This window comes from Rattus norvegicus, chromosome 7 (assembly GCF_036323735.1).
Source record: "Rattus norvegicus strain BN/NHsdMcwi chromosome 7, GRCr8, whole genome shotgun sequence".
Taxonomy (NCBI): Eukaryota; Metazoa; Chordata; class Mammalia; order Rodentia; family Muridae; genus Rattus; species Rattus norvegicus.
The window spans coordinates 59463347-59485908 of record NC_086025.1 but is presented as its reverse complement, the minus strand read 5'-3'; the positions used below and the strand labels follow the sequence as shown (position 1 = coordinate 59485908).

Below are 22562 nucleotides of genomic sequence, written 5' to 3'. Positions count from 1 at the left end.
CCACACATTATAAAATGTCTGAGGACACGATTCCAAAATATGATCTACTCAAAGTATAAGTGGGGGTGGTTTGTGAAATCAGGGGCCTTGGGGAGTCCAGACAGTACAGGGTGTGTGATCAGAGCAGCGTATGTCCTGATGCTCTGGCCTGATCCATGAATATAACCCACCATATTGGGAAGGTTTCACCTACTTCATTTGTAGACCCCCTGGGGTGCAAACTTTTCCCTTTCATTTAAGGGAGTTCCAGAAGGGCCCATTAGATATGAAATTCATTGAAGCCAAAATTATAGCTAAAAATTACATGTGAACTTGGCACCAAGTGCACATTTCCATGTACTATTTTAAAAAGTTGTATCAGATTCTGGGAAGATGGACAAGTTGATCAAGTGCCTAGTACCAAAGCAAATGTAAAAACTTCTCAGTTGATGTTGTGGGTCCATAATCTGGGAAGGCAGAGTAAGAAGACTACCTGGGGTTTACCGTCTAATCAGTCTGGTGAAATGGGTGAACTCCAGGGTCCGAGAGAGACCCTGTTTCACAAAAATGAAATAGTTGGGGCTGGAGAGATGGCTCAGCCGTTAAGAGCACTGACTGCTCTTCCAGAGGTCCTGAGTTCAAATCTCAGCAACCACATGGTGGCTCACAACCATCTGTAATGAGATTTGATGATATGCACCTTCTTCTGGTGTGTATGTAACTCACATACATAAAATAAATAAATCTTTTAAAAAATGAGGTGGAAGGGGGTGAAGAAAGATAACTGATGTCAACCTATTTCTAACACATGTGTAGGTGCACACATGCACTCATGAGCATGCAAGTTTGCCCCAGCGCGTGCACACACACACACACACACACACACACACACACACACACACACACACACACACACACACAGAGCACGTGTAATTGCTTTGTGCCTACAGGGTGCTTGCCGAATACTCATTTCTATTTGCTCCAGGTGAAAATTGTCAGATGGGGGTTGGGGATTTAGCTCAGTGGTAGAGCGCTTGCCTAGATGGTACGTCAAGTTCTGCTTATGGAAACTTGGGTCATCCGGAAAGGGTAGGAATCTCACTGTCAGACAAACTTCTTACACCATTCCTCTGAAGAGTTAAACTATGCAGCTTAAGAGGGAAGTTAAGAGAAGCATAGTGCTAGGACACTTCCCACCACCAGGGGGAGCCCGATCACAGAGGATAATACTCACCAGAAGGGGGCGCACGGTCACAGAAGACAATACCCACCACCAGGGGGAGCACCGTAACAGAGGACTGCTGTGAGAATCAATCTTCAGGTGACCTATCACACCTGGGTCACCCTAACTTTGCCCATTCACCTCATTCAAATTTGGGAGTAAATTTGTTTGTTAAATATAAGAAAGATAACTGCACTGAATGACAAGATGAGAGGCATGAACCCTTGATATAAAAACCATGATCAGAAGTGCTCCTCTTGGGGCTGGGGATTTAGCTCAGTGGTAGAGCGCTTACCTAGGAAGCACAAGGCCCTGGGTTCGGTCCCCAGCTCCGAAAAAAAGAACCAAAAAAAAAAAAAAAAAAGTGCTCCTCTTGCTTTCCTGGAAGCTGCTTCCCAGTGGCACGATTTACAGGGCCACAGACTAGAGCAGGCAGTGGGAAAGAATATCCAATCCGGATTCATGAAGATGTGCACTGGAACTTTGTCCTCATTACACTTCAGTGAAACTTTAGTCTCCAGATTCTCATTCGGAATATTGGGGAGGCGGTGTCTACCTTATGGGGTTCTTCTGAGAATGTGTGCAAAATTCTCACTGTACATTACCAGTGCCCAAACACTGTAATATTAAGCCACGGACACTCAATGTGTTATGTTGACTGTTCACTGGACACTGTGATAGTCAATGCTGTCAGCTTGCTGGGACCTAGAAGCATCAGGAGGCAAGTCTTAAGGCCTGCCTGTGAGGGGTGACTATATTATAGTAATTAAAATAGGGAAACCCAACTTAACCTTGTGTGGCTCTATGTCATAGGCTGGGGTCAAGGGCTAAACAAAAAGGTAAGCAAACCAACCAATCATGGGCATTCTTATCTCTATCTCTCCCTCCCCCTTCCCCCCATCCCCCTTTCCCCTATTTCCATCGGACAAAACCCCTCAGGCTTCCACAGAAATGCCTTGCCCCAGGATGGCCCCTCCAACTGGAAGTCAGAATAAACCCTTTATCTCTTGGGTTGCTTCTGCCAGGATCTAATCCCAGCACAGTTTGCAATGCCGATATCATGATGGAATCGAGGACGGAAGAGCGTTGTCTCCAATTATTAAGATGCTTTCTGGGGCTGGAAAGATGGCTCAGTCGCTAAGAGCACAGACTGCTCTTCCAGAGGTCCTGAGTTCAATTCCCAGCAACCACATGGCTCACAACCATCTGTACTGGGATTCAACGCCCTCTTCTGGTGCATCTGAAGACAGCTACGGTGTACGCATAGATATAAAATAAATAAATCTTTTTTTTTTTAAAGATGCTTTCCATTATGGTTGATTAAATCTGGGTGGGGTGGTGGAGGTGGAAGGTGCATCAGGAGTTTGTGGGCAGCTGAGTCACATAGAAAGACTCTCTCCAGGCAGGCTGATTAGAAAAGAGGCTAATAGTGATCATAGGCACTTGGCATGCAGAGGGCCAGCCGCTGGTGCTGTTGTTGCCTGACAACACTTGCTGAGCTACCCACGGTGGTCTCAAAGTTCTGGGAGGAAGTTACCCTTTTGTAGCCTCTAGATAGCTTAAGCCATGGACCTTGGGGGGTTTGAATGAGAATAGTCCCCATTAGTTCTCATGTTCGCATGACTATAATACCTCTCTGTCTGTCAGTCTGTTTGTCTCTTGATTGTTGTCCCCACATGTAAGCTCTCAGCAGCTGCTCCACCCCATGACTGCCGGCTACCACGCCAGACTTCGGGATGGCCGTGTGCACGCCCTGTGAGACTGGAAGCAAGCCCCCAAGCTATATGCTTTCTTTCCTAAGTTGCCTTGGTCATGGCGTCTCTTCTCAGCATAGGAGAATGACCAAGACAAGGCGAAGCCAGAGGGCCGTCTCTTCAGCAATTAAAAAAAAAACAAAAAAACAAAAAAACATAAAACTCGGGGTTGGGGATTTGGCTCAGTGGCAGAGCGCTTGCCTAGGAAGCACAAGGCCCTGGGTTCGGTCCCCAGCTCCGAAAAAAAGAACCAAAAAAAAACAAAAAAAAACAAAAAAAAAAAAACCATAAAACTCAATAAGAAGTTACTCAGTTTCAGGGATCTAGGAGCTAACGCATTTCAAAGATGGGGAAACCAAAGCCTAGGGAAGCACAGTGTTTTGTTTGTTTTTATGGTTTTTGTTTTGCCTTGTTTTTGTTGGAGTTTTATACAAAGGAAGAAGTGGGACTAGGACTCACCACTGAGCCCTCAGAGTCTGGGGCTCAGTTCTAGGCTCAGGAAACAGTTCATTTCTTGTTTCTTTTTTTTTTTTTAAGATTTATTTATTTATTATATACAAGTACACTGTAGCCATCTTCAGACACACCAGAAAAGGACATCAGATCCCATTACAAATGGGTGTGAGCCACAGTGTACTTGCTGGGAATTGAACTCAGGACCTCTGGAAGAGCAGTCAGTGCTCTTAGCCATGGAGCCATCTCTCTGGTCCCCCAACAATTCATTTCTAGTGGTTCAGTTTTGTTTGTTTTTTTTTTTTTTTCTGCCTCATTGCCTCTCTTAGGTACATATATGGAATAAACCCCACCAGCACCATGGGTGATACAAATCTCAGCTAGATTTGAAAGAATCCCAGTTACAAGTGACTTGGGCTGTCAATCACACAGGCTGCCTGCCTCGGTTCTCACTGTCCCCGGGCTGACCCATCCTTTCTGTGCCAGTTCTCTTAACATGAAACAAATCGTGCCAAACTTGGTACTTCTGTACCTAAAAGGCTCCCTGGTGTTCAAGGACTATTATCTCAGCACGACCCAGGACTCTCCTGGGTGCCTGTGACCTCCTGCCCAGCTTCTGCACTGGATGATCTGGGGCCTCTCTGGGTCCTGTTTCCTAAGTCAGATGCTCATGCAACCGGGGCAGCCCAGAACTGAGTCCCTGACACAAAGAGCTCAGAGGTGAGTCCTTACCCCTCTGCTTCCTTAATATCAAAAAGTCATAGTGAAACCTCCTGTGTAGTAAAAGAGAAAACAGATCCTTTTCAGCTGAAGTTCAGCTAATGGAGGGCTCAGCTAGAAATGCACTAAAGCCAGGGTTTGGTCTGCGGCACCACACAAAACCGGCTGTGGTGGTATCTGCCTATAATCTTAGCATTTAGGGGGTAAACCAGGGACACCGTGAGGTCCAAGTCATCTTCATTGGTATAGCTAATTTGAGGGCAGCTTGGGCTACATGAGATCTTGTCTCAATAAACAAATAAACAAGTTCAAGGCCACCCTGGTCTACTGAGAACTGGTGTTCAAAATAACAGGTCCCCAATCTTATGTTCTATTCTGTTATAGGACACAAATTAAAAAATTAAATTGATGCAATGAGTAATTAAAAAAATGCCAACCCAGTGCATGTATACCACACCTGCATATGTTTAGATTTTTGAAGTATTTTTGGCTTCTATCATGCCTAACATGTGAGTGGATCTCCGAAAAAGTTGTTTGCAATTACCCAGAGAAAATATGCCTTTTCTCCCGTAGAAATATGCATCTTCTCACGTAGATTGGCAACTACTTACTGTTCAACCCTTTAACTCAGGAGCAGGGTGGGGGTGGGGGTGGGGCGTCGCTCAGGGATAGTCCTGCCTGTATGAGGACGTTGGCTAATTCGCCAATTACTGCAAACGCACAGCCAATGGTACTCTACTCCTATGACTTCTTAATCCTCAGACAGCCTTGATAACACAGTCCATTTTTCCTTCCCTCCGTCTCCCCACCCCTGTTCTTGGATGAGACCGTTATTTCTACAGCGTTATCATAATGCCTGTAATTATTTACTTAAGCTGAGATTTATTGTGAGATCCTTCAGGTCAGGTGCCTAACGCTGGTCCCCTCGCGCCTAGCTTGTGTTCAGTCGGCACTAAGAACTAATGTCGCCAACTAAGAGAAGAGTCTAAGCCTCTCTCCGGTCTTTACATCTCTCAGTGTAAACACTCTGGCCATCGGATACCCCTTTGCCAGAATCACTTTGATAAATCAGGACCCCAGCGTTTGGAAATTATTTGAAGGAGCCAGGAAAAGTAAACCCAGCCGAACGAAGTCTAGCAACATCTTAAATGTGACAGACTCCTAGCACACCACTTTGCCCCCTGACATCCTAGAACCTGAGCAGGGACAAGAGAGGCCTGAGAGTGTTTAAGATGTCCTCCCTGCCTCGAAGGTAGAGTTTCATCCTCTTAGATTTTCAACAGGCAGGCCCTTCATAACCCAACGTTCAGTTTTCCTCTTGGAGTACAGTGTCTTGGATTCTATTAGGGTGATATCCAACTCTAGACTTCGACCACGGGGGACACCCATCCTCCCGGGCGAGCTCAGAGCGGGGGAGGGGCCAGGGCCAGGACAAGGAAGAGATCGTCCCAGGAACTCCTTCCCCTTGGGCGACAGAGCCCCGCCTTGCCTAAATCCTCAGGACCCGCAGCACAGGTTCTCCTTGCAGGCAAGGTCTGGGCTCGCAGTGGGCGGGGGCGCGGCTCCGGGTGCGCGTGTAGCCGCGGCCGCCAGGGGGCAGCAGCGGCCAGTGGGCGGCGGAGAAAGAGCCGAGGCGCCGGCGACCGAGGCAGCGGAGGACCCTCGCGGCGCCGGCTCCAGATCCAGATCCGCCAACTCCGCCGGGCTGACCGGGGCGCGTCCGAGCCTCGCCGCCGCCGCCGCCCTTCGGGTCCCGCCGATCGCACCCGCGTGAGAACCGCCATCCCTTCGGCCTGCCGGGCGGCGGCAGCGGCGGCAGCATCCCAGCCCCGGGCGCCGGCAGGAAGGGAGGCGGCGGCGGCCGGCGGGGCGCGACCCCCGCGCGGGTCTCAACAATGGTGCGCGGCGATCGCGCGATCCCCGCGTCCGCCCGGCGGCCGTAGAGGAAGCGGCCGGGAGACGCCCCCCGCCCCCCACTCGCCCGACTTTGCACGGCCGGCCTCGCGGGCTGGGGCTCCCGCTCGCCAGCGCCCAGGGCGGCTCAGCCCAGAGCATGGTGCCGGCGCCCGGCTCGCTCTAATCGCTCCTCTCCCTCCTCCTCCTCTCGCTCCTCCCGTCCCTCCTGTCCCTCCCGCGGGTGCTGCCTCTGGCTTCTCTGCGAGAGGGAGTACAACTCTCTGCTCCTCCACGGAGACTGGACGGTGACCACCCGACAAGAACTTGCCCATTGAAAGCAAGCCCGGAACAGCCGGAGAATGTCCACCCCGAGCAGATTCAAGAAGGACAAAGAGATCATAGCCGAGTATGAAAGTCAAGTCAAAGGTAAGGGTGGGAGCGGCCGCCTCGCTCCTTTTGTGTGCTTGCTTGTCATTGTGCTCCTGGAGTTCCGTGTGTAACTTGGTGTCTGCGTGGGCGGATGGTGGGTAGGGGACAGTTCTGCTCCTGGCTAATCCCCCAGGGCCTCCTCTAAGCCAGTCCTAACCTGATCGGACCCACCGGTACAGGCTACCAGGTGGCTTCCCCAGGCTGGAGCTCCTGTCTCCCAACAGGCTGGAACTTAATCACCTTCAGCTGGCGATTTACTGGGGACGGAAGGCAGCGCCCAGAGTTCCTGCCCAGTTGTCATATCATCACCATCCTTTTTATGGGAAATCATTGTCACAGCATCCCCCTCACCCCCCACCCCCACCCCACGGAGTCATTTTGTAAAGTGTGAATACTCAGTGGTCGAGCGTTTCATTGAGTGAAGGCTGTTTCAGACATGCACGCTTTCCCCCGGGTTAATTTAGTAGGGCGAGTCTTGCTTTTGTAAAAGAGCTCTCTCCAAGCCCTGGCAGTTAAACCTCCAGCGACTACTGGAATCTGACTCCTCCTTGATAGATGGAATCCGGTGCCATCCTTCACACTCACGGGAGGATATTGCTTTATCATTTGCTGGGGAGCACTTGCATATGAAATGAAGGCTTGAATATATGAGTAAGTAGTTTCAGTCCCTTCACATAGTCAACTAATGGAGGCGACCTCATTAAGGTTGATTAAGCCTTTTTTTTTTTAACTTTTTGTGTTTCGTACTTTAAAAATATTGTTTTTTCCCTCCAATTCAAGTGTTTTGTTTTGCACGGGAGTGTTTGATAAACATCTATGAGTGCTGCCCCGCCCCCACCCCCCTGTGTGGTCTCCGCATTTCCTGATGAAGACAATGGATGGGTGTGAGGATCTCTGGCGTTCAGTGGTGCATTTAATGCAAAGTTCACGTAGATTGCTGTATGGACACCTGCACTTACAGAGAGTTTTGTGACAGGGCTGCTGAGCTGACATGAACAGTGAGTGCTTGCCTTAGGGAAGCCTGGAGCCTCGGTGGGTGTCCTTTTGTATGGTGAAGTTGTGAAAATCCCTGGAGTCCTGTAGAGGACCTGGGGCTGGGGAATTCTGGGTCACCTGAGCAGGAGGGTGACTCAAGACCAAGTCCCAGCAAACTCCACTGGAGTTCAGGCTGACCTTTATAGGGGAGTTAGGCTGAGCATTTGTTGAATCTCAGTTTCTTTCTGCCTGTCATGTTCATACTTCTAGGAACTCCCAACGTGGATGTCAGAGTTATATTAGCAGAGAAGTTATTATATCCTTAGGTCAGGTAAACTTTCTAATGAGGATAACATGTTTTTCTCCAATGTATGGCCCCAAACCGTTCACAGGCAAGGACTCCTGATAACAACCACCATATCCCTGTGCACGTTGTCCACATAGAAGTGACAATCTGGCTGTCTTACTGCTTGGAGCACCTCCTGGCATTCATTTTCAAAAAGGTCTCCTGATATAGGTGTCTCACTGTAAGCCATTTGCCTGTAATTGGGTCCTTATTTGAAAAAGGACAGGACTCGCAGGGACGAAAGGTTTGAATATTACCTTAATTTCCTTAGGGTGTAAGTTCTGTAATATGAGTATACGCCATCTTTATTCATTAAAGATGAAACGAATGGGGTTTGTTAGAACATATCTATCAAATCCAAAATTAAGGAAGAATTGTGCACCTGGTGTAAGCTATTTCTGAAACAATTCAGTCCACAAAAAGTGGACTTAGTCCTTTCCACTGCCCACACCCAGTTCTTAAGTTTAGGACTTCAGTAAACCTGCCTTTCCCTGCTTGACCTTACCCTGTGGCCAGACTTTAAAACACATGGGCATGCGCGCGTGTACACACACACACACACACACACACACACACACACACACACACACATGGTAGGGGGGTGTCGGGGACTAGGATTTCTCTATTCATATGTAAACATGGTAATTGGCCATTTTAATTCAGTGAGGTCAAACCCAATCAAGATACACCCAGGAGTTCACTTGGGCCCGGGCACAACCTAGAGAGAGAGAAAGTACAGCTCAGGGTGTGCAAAGCCAGCTGTTCTGTGCAGTGAAGCTGACCTAAGACCAGCTCTGGGTTCCCAACGGGATCACTACCTTGCTCCCTCCTGGATGGCTGTGTAGTAGTAGCCTTGCTCGGGCCAGGCCAGCATTTAGATGTATAGTTTTGGAATAACCTACTCTTTTGATTCCAGCTAAGCTACTTCATCTGATACTGAACAAAAGAAGCCCACCTTTCCTGTGGCTGGAGGGAAAGCCTGGCTTTGTTGGATGCATTATGTGTGCTCCCAATGAAGGAATAAAGCCACATGTGAATTCTAGGTGGCTGGGGCCACGGAATGGGTGATTCTGAATCATTCCTATAAGAGGTGATTTTTTTTTTTTCCGCCTTCCAACTTAAAGCCCAACACTCTGTGGGTATTGTTCTTTCTTGCTATCTCCTATTTCCCTGATAACAATTGCAGTTACCTCAGAATTCCTGGGATAGCATGTTGATCTGACAATATAACTCAAGATGGAAGATTTTGATCTCTGGCTGCCTGCAAAGGTGTGAGAACAAGAGTACCTGGGGCTGTCGTCAGTCTCCGGTTATAGTGGGTCATTTCATGTGTGAGGCCATAACTCCATTTAGTTCCATGATTCACATTGGATAGCGCTCTCTCTCTCTCTCTCTCTCTCTCTCTCTCTCTCTCTCTCTCTCTCATGTGGTTTTTCTTATCTAAGATGAATTTAGATTTTTCTCAGTCCCCAGGGTCTTTGATCAAATTAGAGATGTCTTGAAAATTCCTATTAATTGCTTCACAAAATGTTCAAGCTTTTCACATTTTTTTTTCCCTTTGCTGACCTGGTGTGGATGGAATCTTCTTTGCCTTTAATTTTGTCTCCATAGCAAACCAATTGAATTCTTGGGAAATTAAATTAGAACTGAATGAATAGTATAGAAAAATAAAACCATGGCAGAGCCATATAGAAGAGATCAGTACGATGAAGCAGGAGTGATCCGGATAGGTGTAGACCAGTTTAGTCAGGGACAAACCGAACCCCTCACGCTGCACGTGTTAACCTGGAGTAGAGTCGGGTCATGCCATGCGTGTTAGTTAGCGTCTCAAACACAGGATCAAGAGAGCACTGGAGAGGCTGAGGCAGGAGAATGGGTTTGAAGTCAGCCTGACAGCATACTGAGAAAGGAAGTAAGAAATGGCAAGGAGGAAGGAGGGGGAAAGGAAGGAGGAAGGAAGAAGAAAGGGAGGAAGGAAGAAGAAAGGGAAAAGAAGGAATCCAGAGAAACCATCATTTTATGGGCCATTAAGAAGTACCCATCTGGGTCTGAGATTCTAAACAGTGTCCACTTGTTCTGTTCTCTGGAAAATGAGCAGTAAGGGGTTGGGTTGGGAAACAGGAGCTGCGCGGGTTATCTGAGGATCCCAGCGAGCAATCCGAGTAATTCTGTAGAGAAAAGATGGGGAGCCCCTCCCTGAAAACCTGGAGCAATAAGAGATGCGTTTTACAAGGTGAAGTGAGCAGCTTACATCAGCTTTAAATAGCATGCATTCGCTGTTCCGCATGGACAGCTGTGATTTGCTGTGTGTCCTAGGTTGGTAACCTCCCCCTGACCCACACATTCCTCTACGTGAGACATGTACAGGAAGCACCAGAAAAAAGTGTCCTCCCTCCCCAGTCTGCTACCTGAGATACTCAAAGTACGTTTCAGTACCACATGGACATAGGGAAACAGCAGTTTCAGACTATGTGTCTCCATGTCATGCCAGAGCCTTTTAGAAAATTTTACTTTATATCCCGATATCGGCTCCCCAGCTCCTCCCAGCACCCGTTCACACAATTCCTCCTCCCATTATCCTTCCTCTTCTCCTCTGAGAAGGGCAACCACCCAGCACCCCACCCAACCAACCAACCCCTCCCCTAACCCTACGCACATCAAGGCACTGCAAGACTAGGTGCATCCTCCCAACTGAGGCCACACAAGGCCGGCCAGTTAGGGGAACCGGACCCACAGACAACAGATCCAGGGACAGCTCCTGCTCTACTTGTTGGGGGACCTGCATGAAGACCAGGCTGTACTTTTGTTAAATCCGTGTGAGGTGCTGAGGTCCAAACCATGTTTGCTTTTGGTTTGGTGGTTCAGTCTCAGGGAGCCCCCAGTGGCCCATGTTAGTTGACTCTGTTGGTCTTTCTGTGGCGTTCCTATCATCTTCCGGGCCCTCAATCCTTCCCCCGACTCTTCTATAAGACTCCTGGAGCTCCATCTAATGTTTGGCTGTAGGTCTCCGAATCCCATCCATTTCTGTTGGCTGCTGGGTGGAGCCTCTCAGAAGACAATTATGTCAGTGTCATTCTCTGCTGGCTGTGCCCAGGGCAGAACAGACTGGGAAGGGATTGGTGGGGCAGGGTTCCAGGCTGTCTTTTTTGTGGGTTCATGCAGGCCTCTGTGGAGAGGTGGATGCATTTGGGGGTCCTGCAAGACTCCTCAGGACTGAAAGGCAAGCCCAAAGTCAGACAATGGCAGTCAGGGGACTGCATACAACTCACTTCTCCATGCTATGGTCTTTAAGAGGAAAGTTAAGAAATGCTCTCACGTCCCTCGTGTGCTTGCAGAATCTGCTGTCACCATATAACCTGGAATGGGAGCTAAAAGTTTATGGTTGGAGGGACTTCAAGCATTGTCTTGACCAACCCGGTCATTTATATGATGTAGGGAGGCCTCATAGCAGATATATAATTGTATGATTACCTACAATCTCATGGAGGCTCGAATCAGGGTCCATCTCGCCTGAGGAGTGGTGGCTTGCCTTCAGGTTTCTCTCAGAGGTGGAGGTGGAATACTTATCCACTGAGAATTTCTTCACTAAAGGACTCACAGTTGAATGAAAAAAACAAAAAAGGATAAACAACTTGTCATTAAATTATCGCTAACTGGGTTTTTCTTTTCCTCCTCCTCAACAAGATCATCTGAAGGTGCAGCAGGACTTGGTGGCCTTGTGATCAAGGACAACAGCCTGGTGACTGTGTATGCTCACTTTGCTTGCTGTCGTGTTGGCATTGATTTTAGCTACTGTAAGGAGCTCGTTTACCTGGATAATGTTCGTAACTACAAAATGCATTGAGGAACAGTTCTAGAGACAGTTTTGGGCAAAGCATGTCCTTCTGTATGACAAGGAAGGTTAGGATCCTCTTTAGCCAGGAGACCCAGCTCCAACCATCTCTGCTCCATTGCTCCCTCCTGGGTTGACCAGAAGGAGCCGCAGGGTTTGAGCCCACAGACAGGATTCAGGGCTGGTTGTGTCAGACCTCAGATTTTTTTTTTTTTTTTTTGGTTCTTTTTTTTTGGAGCTGGGGACTGAACCCAGGGCCTTCCGCTTCCTAGGCAAGCGCTCTACCACTGAGCTAAATCCCCAACCCCCAGACCTCAGATTCTTATTTTCTTCTTCTTCCTCTTCCTCTTCTTGTTTTATTAGAGACAGGCTGGCCTTCCTGTAAGTGAGGATGACTTTCCTCTCTTGACCTTCCTACCTTCACCTCCCAGCTGCTGAGGTTACTGGTCTAATTGCCTTGTTCATGCTACCTAGTTGCTACATTTAAAAAAATAAGTAAACTGTGTTTCTAATCTGTTAGGTTTTGATAGTTTGAGGGCAGACATTGGGATGATAGGTGATTATGGGAAGACATTATTACTTCTGGATGTATAGTTACTTACTAATTTATTGACAACCTACATGGGCCACCCTGTTGCCATCTCTTGGATAGAGATGGGGCACAATACTTAAGTGCAGGCTTTAGTGTTAGCTCGATGCCTTGCTACTAATTACACATGTGACATCAAAGGTGCAATTTCTTCATCCACAAGACATGGGTAATAATAGTAAGACCTTTGTCATGCTGCCATGGGGCGGTTTGTGGGAAACATTTTGTACAGGCTTGGCACATAATACACGCTCAATAAATGTTAGTCATTATATAATTATTCCATTTGTGTCTCAACCACCTCCTGTTATATTCTGATTTAGATAAGTCTTTTGAAATCCAGATGCCTAATCTCCAATCTTCCTACCTGAATAAATGTGTGTAGGGTGGATCTTGAATCAGCCACAGAAAGTCTAGGGGCCTTAGATGTAGGGGCCTTAGATGTAGGGACCTTAGACTGGAATGTGTTTCCGGGTGAAGTTGAAAATAGGAATTCTATGGGCATGATGAAAGACAGGTCCCAAACTCTTTATCAAGGTTCATTTATTTTTATATGTGGGCATGTGTGTGCTTGTATTGAGTTTATGTGTGTCATGTGTGTGTAGGTTCCTGCAGAGGTCAGAAGGGGGAGTTAGATACCCTGGAGCTGGGGTCACAGGCCATCCAGTGTGAGTGCTGGAAACTGAACCTGAGTCCTGTGTAAGAGCAGTAAACATACTTTAAAAAACAAATTTATTTACTTTTATTTCATTCATTTTATGTTATGTGTACTGTTTTGCCTGCATGTGTCTTTGTGTCATGTGTGCAGTGCCTGACATTGCCAGAAGAGGGCGCTGAATCCTCAGCAACCTGAGTTGCAGATGCTTGTTAGTGGCCCTGTGGGTGCTGGGAAACTAACCCGTGTCCTCTGTAAGAACCATGAGTGCTCTGAACCCCTGAGCCTCCCTCTCTCTACACCCACACCCGCCGGTTGTAAGGTAGACTTTGTTCTTTCATTCAAGTACAAGGTACTAAGTCTAAACTGTTTTTTCTGAGACTGGGTGGCCATGTTGGCTTAGGAATTTGTTTTAGGCTTTCTCTGTTTTTGTATGCTGATGCTACATGGAAAATAAAGCCATAGACCACTCCCCGAGTTTATCTGCAAGTTAAAGCATTCTTATGATGTCAGTAAAGTCACTGCTTTAACCCCATAGTGTTAGAGACAGGGCCTCACTCTGTAGCCTAGGCTGGCCTTGAACTTGCTCTGTGCCATACATGGCTTGGAACCAGGTTATACATTCAAGTGCACAACCACATCCAACTACTTTCATAGCACTCTTTCTCTCTGTCTCTGTCTGTCTGTCTGTCTCTCTACACACATAATACATATACATATGATATATAATATATACATATATATAATTTATACATTTTTATATATAGAACATATAATCTATATATAAATTTAAGTTTAAATACATATATATTTATAAATTTAAAATATAATTCATAAAAATATATAAATCAATTTAGAAACGAGAATTTAATTTAGTGCCAATTTGCTTCTAATTCCCAGGAAACAACTTCATTGTTTATCTGTCTCCCCCACTCCCTTAGAGCAGATTAGAAGATAAAAATTCATCTATAGTGATCATTCACAATTATTTATAGTGATAAATGGTGGTGATTCACAATTAGTTAGTATCCCCCACCAAGTATGGCCACAACATTAAGTAGAGGTAAGAGTGTAACTTCTTTAGATCGTCTGGGAATAGTGTCAGTGTCTTAACAGTGAGTAAAGACTGAGTGAGTTTCTTTGGGGAAAGGTTGGCTAGCTTGTACATGTGGAGCCCCTTATGTAGTCATTGACAATGGTTTTTGAATGATATTTATTACATCGTGAATTAGAATTGAAAAGTAAAGACCTGAAAAACGACGGTGATGTTAATTATACGCAATCATAACCAGAGCTGACATTATTGGATGTTCAGAGTGTATGGCTGCCTTTGTGGCCTCCTCCCATGGGGAGACACTCTTCACAGGCACGCCAGAGTTACAATGGGCAGGAAGGTATGTCCTTGTTAGGTCTGGCTCTTCTTCCTGTTTCTGATCCTGCTATACCTGGCCCTTAGCGAGCTTTGAGACTTACTGCTGGAATCTCACGTTCAGCCTCACTCTCCTGCAGGATGAGGGTAGGCAAAGGAAATGCAAGCGAAGTATAGTTTGTGTTGCTCTGGTGATAGTCAAACTTGTCCACAGGCCATTTCACGCATGTGTAGTTGGAACTCAGGGATACATTGTAGCATTTCCTCATGTTGGGTTTGGCACTCAGGAGCTGGCGGGAGAGAGGGCAGGCTGGGTGCATACTCTCCCTTTTCTTCCTCTCTTCCCTTCATCTGAAGAAGAAAAAAAAAAAAAGACATGGAGGTTACAGAACATAATTTGTAGTTAAGGAAATGCAGAGTAAGACGAGCCGTGAATTCCAGATGTTGCCAGTGTCTTAGAAACTTCCATGCTTGCCTCTTTGGGGACACAGCTCTCTTCTTCCCACTCTTAGCCAACAGTTTAGAATTTACTATTAATCATTTGCTTTCTTTAAAGGTTCACTATAGTTTAGGGTTTTCTTTTTTATCTTTGATGTATGATATGTTGATATATGAAGAATATGGAGCTGTTTGAATATGTACTGGGTTTTTAATGGTATTGAGAAATTATTAGAATTTAAAAGTGGAATAATATAAATTCAGCCTACCTAACAACTCTTTTATCTTTTAAAGATACATGCTGTGCTATTTATGGTTGAAATGATGGTATTTGGAGCTTTGTTGTTGTTTTATAGCCATGGAGAGGCAGGAAGTAGGCTGAAATCTGGCTAAAATAAGATTTGACCATGAACTGATAATTACTGTGTATATGATGCCTGTGTGTAATTGTAATTTTCCTAATATGAAATTTAAAGGGGTTGGGGATTTAGCTCAGTGGTAGAGCACTTGCCTAGGAAGTGCGAGGCCCTGGGTTCGGTCCCCAGCTCCGAAAAAAAAAAAAAGAAATTTAAAGATGGCTAAGGTTGTAGGTCAATGTCAAAGTGTTTATCTGTTCTGGACAAGGATGTAGTTTTCATCTCTTGCATTGGAAAGAATCAGCATATATTCTTAGGACTTTTAAATTTGATATTTGCAGTTTTGCAGTCCTGAATAACATCACATACCAAATGCCCTAGTGTCTGTTAGACTTCTGGTATTTACGTTCTTACCAGTGGAGGATGGGACTTCCACATTCATTATGAAAAGCCCATAGAATTGACCAATATAATTAGCTAATATAAGCTAAGGCACAGTCTACACTGTTAGGATAAGGAGAAAGAAAGCTGGCTGTGGTGACACAGGCCTTTAACTCAACACTCAGAGGCAGAGGCAGACAGAACTCTGTGAGTTTGAGGCCAGCATGGTCTACATAGCAAGTTTCAGGACAGCCAGAGCTATCTCAAAACAAAATGAGATCCCCACAAACCTAAATAGTCTACTATTAGAATACTTCTAATAGTAGAAATAATAATAATAACAGTAATAATATTAATAGTAATAATAATAATGATCAGTGACTGGAAATACAGACTTTCTATTATTTGTAGTATTATCATTATTATTGTGATTTTGAGACAGCCTTACAGTAGCTCAGGATGGCCTACAACTCACTCAGTAGTCCAGGCTGGTCTTGGACTCACAACAGTCTTCCCCTTCCTCCTTAGGCCTTTGTAATGCCGAGTTTAGAATTGTACTATAGCCACGCCTTGAATGGCTCACTAAAAGTCTCTTCCTGCTCATCTAACTGTGGAGGTGTGCAGTCCAGGCCGCCAGGATCCCTTTGCTCCAGAAAATTATTCAGACTTCCTCTACTTTGTAGTGCTACCAGGGCCTCAAGGATTGAATATGGCTGCCTGTCTTGAATTTGTTTGTATTCTGGCTTGTGGCAAGGGAAAAGCAGGCACAGGGTTTTGAAATCCAAAAGCTCATAGGACATATAAATTTCACTGTTGTAACTGGTAAGACACCAATGAGTCACATGACCACACATTGCTGCAAAGGAGGCTGGGAAATGTAGTCAACCCTCATAGCTAGGCATAGTACCTGGAAGGAGAGAGCAGACACAAGTGGCAGTTGCCATGAAGACACACTTTTGGAAGTAATTTTTTGAGTGAAATGGTACTTTCTCCTAATTTGCATGATTCCAATTGCTAACGGGAGAAAATCTTTGTCATATATTCGCGGGGTTATTTGTTTTAGTGGCTAAAGTGCTTACTCATATCTTTACCCCTTAATGATTTATGAATTTTTATTTTTAGTGCATTCTTTGTGGTCTATTGTGTGTTATATTGCAGACATAATTCTCTTAGTTTATCGCTTACATTTTGACATTTGGAAAATACTATCGCTTGGCAAACTGAAGTGATTTTGATTTGTTTGTGTCTATCAAATGTTTTTGTTTATGCTGTTGAGGCAGGGTCTTACTGTACAGACTCAGCTGCCCTAGAACTCAGTATGTCACCAATCTGGCCTTAAAATTACAGTGATCTTTGTGCCTTTACCTCCTTAGTTCTTCTACAGAATATAGCCCTGCCCAAAGCACCTAATATAGATACTTATGTTGATATTCAAGTAATTTTTCCCTTCTCTGAAGTCAAAGAGACATTAACTATAATCATTGTTTTCCCAAAGGTTCCTGGTTTGACTTTGGATGTAGAAGGTTTTTGTTCGTGGTTTTGAGACAAGCCCTGGATGTCCTGGAACTCACTATGTAGATCAGGTTAGCCTTGAGCTCACAGAGATCTGCCTGCCTCGGCCTCCCTAATACTGGGAGTTAAGGCATGGCCATCACATCCCACAGAGATGGAAGCTTTTAATTAAGCGTAGACTTATTTTTGGCATTGTGGATATTAAGGATACATTTGTAGGTTGTAAAAACAACTACATCTTTATTCATTTCTTAAATAGGCATTTTTTAAGGACTTATCCTTTCTATGTTTAAAAATTATGTGTACGCATATGTACATGTGTGTGTGAAGGTTTGATGACTTGAGAGCTGAGTGAACTAACACTAGACAGAGTAACAGCAAGAAAGAATATACGGGAGCCAAGCACATTCAGCACGAGACCGGAGGACCTCGGTGCTGAACCCTACCTGAGGTGAACAAAGGGGTGGGGCTTGAGCTTCTAGGGCAAGGGAGATGTTGGCAGAGCACAGGACGATGCACACAAGGACAGTTGCAGTGCACGTGATGCCTGTGACTGTTCCTTCCTGGACCAGTCAGACTCCTCTCTCTGCTCCCTGTGAATGGGCCTAACTAGTCAGCAAAGGGAGTGTCTGAGGGAGGAGCTCTTTAATACTCAGGCTATTAAAGCACTTACATTTCCCTCACAGGTATGAATTTCTCTTCCTTCTGGGCTTATCCTATGTCAGTAGAGGTCTGTTGTTTCTCTGAATAGCCATCTTGAAGTTTGCCAAGAAAGGTAGTTGGGTGGGGGTTTGGGGGTGACATATTAAAGCATTCAGCCTCCTACGAATACAGATTTGGGTAAATCAGAAAGTAAGTTCTTTTCTCTGCAAAGATAACTACTATGACTGTTTTGGGATCTACCGTTCCAAATCACATCGTTTTATCTATTTATTTATTTATTTATTTCTTATTTATAGACCAGGTCTCACAATCCAAATCACATCATTTGTTTTGTTTACAGACCAGGTGTTTGTTTATAGACTGGGTCTCATATTGTATTCCAGGCTGTCCTTGAACTCAGAACACAGCACACTCACCATAAGCCTTCTGCCTCAGCCTCCATCAGGTGCCGGGACTGCAGGCATGTGCTTTCACAGCTGGCTTGAATTATATGTATACTGTATTTGTGGTGGCTTGAATGAGAAAGGCCCCCATAGGCTTATGTGTTTGAATACTTAGTCTCTAGTGAGTGGAACTGTTGGGGAAGGATTAGGAGGTGTGGCCTTGTTGACAGGCGTGTCAGTGGGAATGGCCTTTGGACCCAGACTCATACTCTCCCCGCCACCTTTGTATTAGATGTGAGCTCTCGGTTACTATTCCAGCGCCAGGCCTTCCTGCTTGCCACCACGATTATACTGTGACAGAACTAACTTTCTGAAACCATAAGCAACCCCCTGGTTAAATGCTGCTTCATTTAAAAGTCGCCTTACCCATGGTCTTTCATTGCAGGGGTAGAAGAGTAATTAAGATGTATTAAATAGGATCATTTTCAGGCTACTGAACATCAATGCTCCTTGCGCTTGTCTCTTTTCTTCTCAAGACTATAGCATGGCTCCTGGCACCACTCCGACACAGTCAGTAGTCCAGCACTGGCGAGCATGTTACTTGTTCCCAGTGTGTGGGAGGAGAAATTAAGTCATGACACCGAGTCCTTTACCCAGAAAGTCTTGCTCCAAATCCAGCATCGCTGAGGGATCTGACGCTCTAGTGCAAGTTCCCAGCATAAGGAACGGTTTCCTGGCCCATCTGTACCATCCTGCTTCTAATGGGATGGAGCTGGCCACCTTCCCACCCGACTCTGCACTCCCCCATCCCTGCACACAGACTTCCTGTAACAAGCCCGCATGCTTGTCGGTTGAGATCTTGGACGACCGTTTCCCCTTATGGGAGCTCTGCCTTTCGGTCTGAATATTGAGTGTGAGGAGCAGCTCTGTTTCCTGAGCTATTGTGAGACTGAGGTAAGGACAGTCAGAGCGGTGGAGTGAGCCCTGGGTTTTCAGTAAGTGCTCAAGAACAACCAGCTGCTGTGTTTACTCTCATCAGAACTTATGGTCCAAATGAGTGACAAGCCAGCCTCCTTCCTCATGACCTACTCACCTCTAAGAAGTAGGTATGTGCACATATATATATATATATATATATATATATATATATATATATATATACACACATATATGTGTGTGTGTGTGTGTGTGTGTGTGTGTGTGTGTGTTTAAAAGCAGGGTCTTACTGTATAGCCTGGCTGTCCCCAAACTCACAGAGACAGACCCACCTGTACCGTCTCCATGTGGGCATTAAAACAATGTACCACTAAAGCTGTTAAGTTACACACTTTTAAGAAACTTTGGTGGTTTTTTGGGTTTTTGTTTTTGTTTTTCTTCCTATTTATTTTGTCCCGTTCACAGTGCTGGGGATGGGACCGGGGTCTTAAACATGCTCAGCTAGTGTTCTGCCAGCTACATCTTGAGCCAGGGACCCACCCCTCTTTAAAGAACTTGGAATTACTTACTGGGGTTTAAACTTTATGAAGAAAACACTAAAGATGCAGATTTTAACCATCCCTCAGGAATATAATAGGACCCATTTAGCCATCAGCAGAAGCTACACCAAGCCAAACTTCAAAAGGGTTGTTAATCTTTCTGTGACTTGTACCTGCAAGGGGACACACTTTTACAGCGGCCTGCAGGCCTGCATCATTATTAGCAGGGAGCCAGAAGCTAATGAATGTTATTTTCTCCGTGAGAGTATGACTGCGGCAACAGATAGAATCTCTACAAGAAGTCTCCTCTAGCTGCTCACTCATTAAGAGTTGCCAAAAATAAACCGAACGCCAGACAGACAGAGGAACCTTTCGTCATGCCAAGTGTCCATCAAAGGCATAGTCTTTTCCTTTGCTTCTGGGTGGGGTGCACCTGCGAGGTGTCCTAGTGCTGCTCTGACAAGAACAGCATAGACCAAGTGACCCATGAGAAACAAATTCATTGACTCATGGTTTTGGAGCTGGGAGGCCCAGATGCGGGTCAGCATTTGATGGGAGCCTTCTTCTGCTCATCCCGTGGTGGTGGTGGTGGTGGTGGTGGTGGTGGTGGTGGTGGTGGTGGTGGTGGTGGTAGAGGTAGAGACTGAGATGGGAGGAAGAGGAGGGAAGGGAGGGGAAGGGGATAGAATAAACAGGGACTTGTACACAGGCTGGAGAGTGAGGGTTAAATGTCACGTTCGTAAAGAAACTCATTCCACACCCTTGGGAGAGTTCAGTCCTCATCCCGCCCAACCCCTGTGGACCAGTTGTTAGCATTTTGTCTAAGCTCCACCCCACAGTTACCTGGCAACAGCCAGGTGTGCCTGACTCACTATAAAAGAGGCTGCTTGCCCCCTCCTCTCTCTCTTGTTTTTGCCTTAAACACACTCTGTCCACTTGCCCCCTTCCCCCTCTCTCCCTCCCCCTCCCCTCCCCCACTTTCTCCCTGTGCTTATGGCCAGCCTCTACTCCTCCCTCTCCCTCTCTCTCTCTCTTTCTCTCTCTCTCTCTCTCTCTCTCTCTCTCTCTCTCTCTCTCTCTCTCTCTGCCTCTACTACCTTCTCAATTCTTCTCCCCATGCTCTGAATAAATTCTATTCTAAACCATAGAATAGAGGCTAGTCCCTCACAGGGAAGGGTTGCCTTAGCATGGGCCTGGAGGCACCCCATACACCTTCACCAAACGTATTCCTTTTCTCTTTATCTTTTTTTTTTTTTAAGATTTTATTTATTGTATGTATGCCACACCAGAAGAGGGCATCAGATGCCATCACAGATGGTTGTGAGCCACCCTGTGGTTGCTGGGACTTGAACTCAGGACCTCTGGAAGAGCAGCCAGTGCTCTTAACCACTGAGCCGTCTCTCCAGCCCTCTCTGTATCCTTTTATAAAACGAATCACTAGTCATTTCTTAGAAGTCTAATGTTTGCATTTGGAGACAGGGAAGGAGTCTTTGTTTGTTTTTTTTGGGGGGGGGAGGTGGCTTTGCCTGGTGTCAGGACTTTGGGGTAGGCCTCTAAGTTCCCAGAAGTCTCCCAGTCCTGCTGTCCTGGTGAGTCCAGGACGATTACTTTGAGAACCTTTGCTATAAATATCAAAGTGATGGTATGATTTCCTTAAAGTAGTCAGTTTATATTCCCCCTTTGTGTTCTCTGAATCCATACCTGCCCTGTAACAACCACTCTAGTTTTTGGAAGTCAATGGTTCTCGACCTTCCTTAATGCACTCTTAATGCCTTTTAATGCACTTCTTCATGTGGTGACCCCCAACAGTAAAACTATTTCATTGCTACTTTATAACTGTAATTTTGCTACTGTTGTGAATCGTGATGTAAATATCTGTTTTCTGATGCTCTTAGGGGACCCCTGTGAAAAGGTCATTTGACCCCCCCAGGGGTCGCGACCTACAGGTTGAGAACCACTGCAGCAAAGGCACACCGAGTCATGGCGGTTTGATTTGGAGTGCAGCGCCTCTCCTGGCTTCTTTCAAGCTTTACTTTCACCCCTCCACTCGCATGCCTTGCTTCTTCTCATTGTGAAGATCCAGCCCGTAATCCACATATCCCGGGACACAGGCAAGAGAACACAGGCAGTGTGTCCTTTATGGACGGCTTGAGCGGCTGCTCCGTGGGACTCCGCCACCCCTTCACCTCCACCCAGTACTTTTTGTTATCCTGGATGTATTAGTATGTAAAACAGAAACACGGATTAAACGATGATATCTTAGTCTATAAAAGGGATGCTCAGATCAAACGATGGTTCGTAGTAGTAAGTCATAGATCAGTCTTAGGAATGTGTATAGTTCTGTCATCTGTTAATCAGTGAGCTGGACAGGAATGCTGGTTTTCACACAGAATTAGAGCCTGCCGAATATTTTGATGCTCTGGGATATAGGACACCCGCAGTGTTTTCCGGCGTGGATAGATATATCTGTTTTATAATCACCGGTGCTGAGGTGGTTACTTGGCATAAATATTCCATACAAAATGGCCCATGAGTGTTTGGGGCCATTGAAGCTGTTGTGAATTCTGTCCTTAGCCTAAACCAAAATTCATTTCATACTTTCTTTTGTGAAACGCAAAGTCGAAAACTCAGACAGCAATTTTCGAACTCCCCACTCTCTTTAATGAGAATTTTTTCAAATTGCCTACTTTTTGAAGATTTATATTTTTATTTTATGCCTATGAGCGTTTGCTTGCATATATGTATATGTATATGCCTTGCTAGCTTGCCAGAGGCCAGAGAGGGCATACGGCCTCTTGGAACTAGTGTTACAGACAGTTCTGAACTGCCCAGTGTTGGTTGTGGGAATTGAACCTGGGTCTTCTCCAAGAGTCGCAAGTGTTCTTAACCTCTGAGGCATCTCTCCAATCACCACAACAACACTGTCTGGAATCCAGTATCTCAAACAGCACGATCAGAAGCGGTACTAGTCTGATTCCCACGTACTGAGGAGGGACCGTAGGAAGACATAGCTTTCTGTCATTAAACCATTATGTTTGTATAGGAACAGCGATGATCACCTCAGTTGATAGCTTATAATTGTCTGGAATCTGCACGGATGTGTATTAGGCAGTATTTGCTGGCGCTGTGTATGTT

General features: G+C 45.7%; 1 protein-coding gene across 2 annotated transcripts in view; it reads left to right on the top strand.

Annotated features, from left to right (window-relative positions):
* The first annotated feature begins 6308 nt into the window (after positions 1–6308).
* The window catches only part of Srgap1 (SLIT-ROBO Rho GTPase activating protein 1), a 264594-nt gene continuing 248340 nt past the window's right edge, over positions 6309–22562 (top strand). Inside the window, exon 1 of one of the 2 annotated variants that reach the window (XM_008765403.4) lies at positions 6309–6450. In XM_008765403.4, the coding sequence (XP_008763625.2) occupies positions 6384–6450 (67 nt within the window). In that variant the 5' untranslated portion in view covers positions 6309–6383. The remainder of the gene's footprint in view (positions 6451–22562) is intronic. The other variant, NM_001191784.2, reaches the window with a different exon arrangement.